Source organism: Berghia stephanieae, chromosome 14 (genome assembly GCF_034508935.2).
Source record: "Berghia stephanieae isolate SIO BIC M18660-M18661 chromosome 14, UCSD_Bste_1.3, whole genome shotgun sequence".
Taxonomy (NCBI): Eukaryota; Metazoa; Mollusca; class Gastropoda; order Nudibranchia; family Aeolidiidae; genus Berghia; species Berghia stephanieae.
This window is the reverse complement of record NC_088373.1, coordinates 2913830-2916329: the sequence shown is the minus strand read 5'-3', so window position 1 is coordinate 2916329 and position 2500 is coordinate 2913830. Positions and strand designations below refer to the sequence as shown.

General features: G+C 33.5%; 1 protein-coding gene across 6 annotated transcripts in view; it reads right to left on the bottom strand.

The window, feature by feature from the left end:
• Nucleotides 1–2500, bottom strand: part of LOC144959650 (tolloid-like protein 2) — a 33332-nt gene that overhangs the window by 16532 nt on the left and 14300 nt on the right. For all 6 annotated transcript variants that reach the window (XM_078892315.1, XM_078892314.1, XM_078892316.1 and 3 more), the window contains exon 6: nt 1129–1278. In XM_078892315.1, the coding sequence (XP_078748441.1) occupies nt 1129–1278 (150 nt within the window). The remainder of the gene's footprint in view (nt 1–1128; nt 1279–2500) is intronic.

The window sequence follows — 2500 nt, the reverse complement described above, 5'->3', positions numbered from 1 at the left end:
TATTATTATTATTATTATTATTATTATTATTATTATTATTATTATTATTATTATTATTATTATTATTATCATTATCATTATCATTATTATTATTATTATTATTATTATTATTATTTTATTGAAAACCATTCAAAATGTACATAAATTCATGGTGACATGTTGTGACATCAATATTCTACAAAATGCTCTATTTGTATTAATTTTTTACCGTACATGTTGTTTTAATTGTTTGATTTTTGTAAAACTAGCGGCAAATTTTTGACAAATTTTGCTATTTTGATGGCAAATTTTACCATTTTTTATGGCAAATTTTGGCGTTTGAAATGGCAAAAAACCGCGGGGACAGTTAGATGTTTAAACCCCCGAGGACTCAACACCAGACTGGAATATCATTAAACTATCGCCTCTGGGGTGTTTCTGACTTTTAATTTCTCAGGTTCGTGTTATTTTATTCGTCGTTGGAGTAGATATTGTCATGATTAGTTCACATTCATGATCACTCCATTTTTTAAGGATTACTGTTCATTTGTCATGCTTCTGGATTATTATTTTCACCGCTATATTGGATTTATTGCACTGATACATTTTACACCTATTTCTAATCTACACGCGATTTCCCCTTTTTTGCGCAACAAATTTTATGTGTTGTTTTAAATTCCGTTCAATTTGGATCTTCTTAGCTACATGTCGATGGCTTTTTTTTTTTTTTGGTTTACTTTCCAAGATTATTCTTCAACAGAAAAGACCTACAAAATTACTCTGTCGTCAATCTGGAATTTAGCAATGAATGTATGTCTTTATTACTTCTTGTTGTTGGCTGAAGAAGGGTTTTGAGCCCGAAATGTTCCGTGTTTGTTATTTTTTTTAAGCTATTGTATTCATTTGTGTTTATTACTTTTTACTATTCATTGCAAATTTTAAATCTCATCGAGAATGGTGAAACATTTTTTTTTTTTTAACTTCGGGAATGGGAGACACCCAATGTTTGTCGTTACTTTGCCAATTTAGATTTATCTCCGTCTTTTAAATACAACAATAAACATGTATAGGGATATTGAACTTTAAAAATAAAAAAAAATGCACTGTCTATATCAAACTTAATTTCTATTTATTCGTTTCTTTACTCACCTAAAAGGTCCTGGACTTCAATAGCAAAGATAGTAGGGCGAGGGTTGTGCTTATACATCGTCATGGAAATGTAGAGACTGTTACCAGAGCTAAAAAATGATTTATCGTCGCTACAACCTCCGACCTTCTTCGGAAATGACTTGTTGGGACCTGGTTGAAAGGAGTATATATATATTATATATATATATATATATATATATATATATATAGAATTGAATCGTGTTTGATAAAAATATGGTACGAAAAGTGCTCGACATGTAGTAATGGAGCGAATTATTATTTTTAAAAATATTTACCACAATGTTTCGCATCAAAGACAAAACAAAACTAGGCTGTCTATCAGTTAACTATAATATTATCATGCCATCTACACGCTCCACTAGACGTGGATGTATTCACTGCCTGGCTACTGTGCCACAGCCAGCAAGAGAGGGTCGGGAAGTTTGCGCGAGTCGTCGAACACACACCTAATCAGTAAATAACTGCCACGCACAGAACCGGACCGGAACGTTTCTCTCTATTTTGCTACCGACAGACATGCATTTCTCCGTCCCTCATTTCTTTTTCGCTTTGATTCATTCGTTCCGTCTGGATGTGAGACGAAAAAAAATAATGCGAAATAACTATTTTTCTTCGAAATATTTATTCTTCTTCGAAAGCTCTCACACGACCGCACCACCTCTTCTTCTTTTTCTTCTTCTTCTACTTCGTTGTCGTCATCGTCGTCGTCTTCTTCTTCTTCGTTGTCGTCGTCGTCGTCTTCTTCTTCATCTTCTTTTTCTTCTTCTTCTTCTTCTTCTTCTTCTTCTTCTTCTTCTTCTTCTTCTTCTTCTTCTTCTTCTTCTTCTTCTTCTTCTTCTTTTATAAGAATTAATCCAAATGAAATAATCAGCGTGAAAATTTAACAGAAACAAACAGGAGCGAAAATACGCAGCTTCCCGTGTCAAGCACTAGATACACATCCTTCAAACGGGAAGGAATTGTTCTCTTCCTTTCATTTTACAACTAACTCAGACCTGGGCCCACTAAAGTGGGTACTCTCTCAAATAATCGGGATTTTTTTTTGGAACCATAAAATAAGGACGTCATTATAAATAAGTTGGGGAAAGCCACATGATTTGACTTGTCAATTGACGTGTCATATCTGTATTGTGTTTATTAATAATCCACATTTTTGTACTGTTGTGTCTATTTTCGCGTGTTAAAAAGTTCCGACAATTTTTTCACCAAACATTTACAGACATGTTATCCATCAGAAGGTGTGAATATATGCACGTGAACGCGTGCGCACGGGTTGCGGAACAGACTATAATAAAATTGTTTTCGTGAGCCCTACCTACACGATTCACTATAAGGTACACTGATCTAAAAA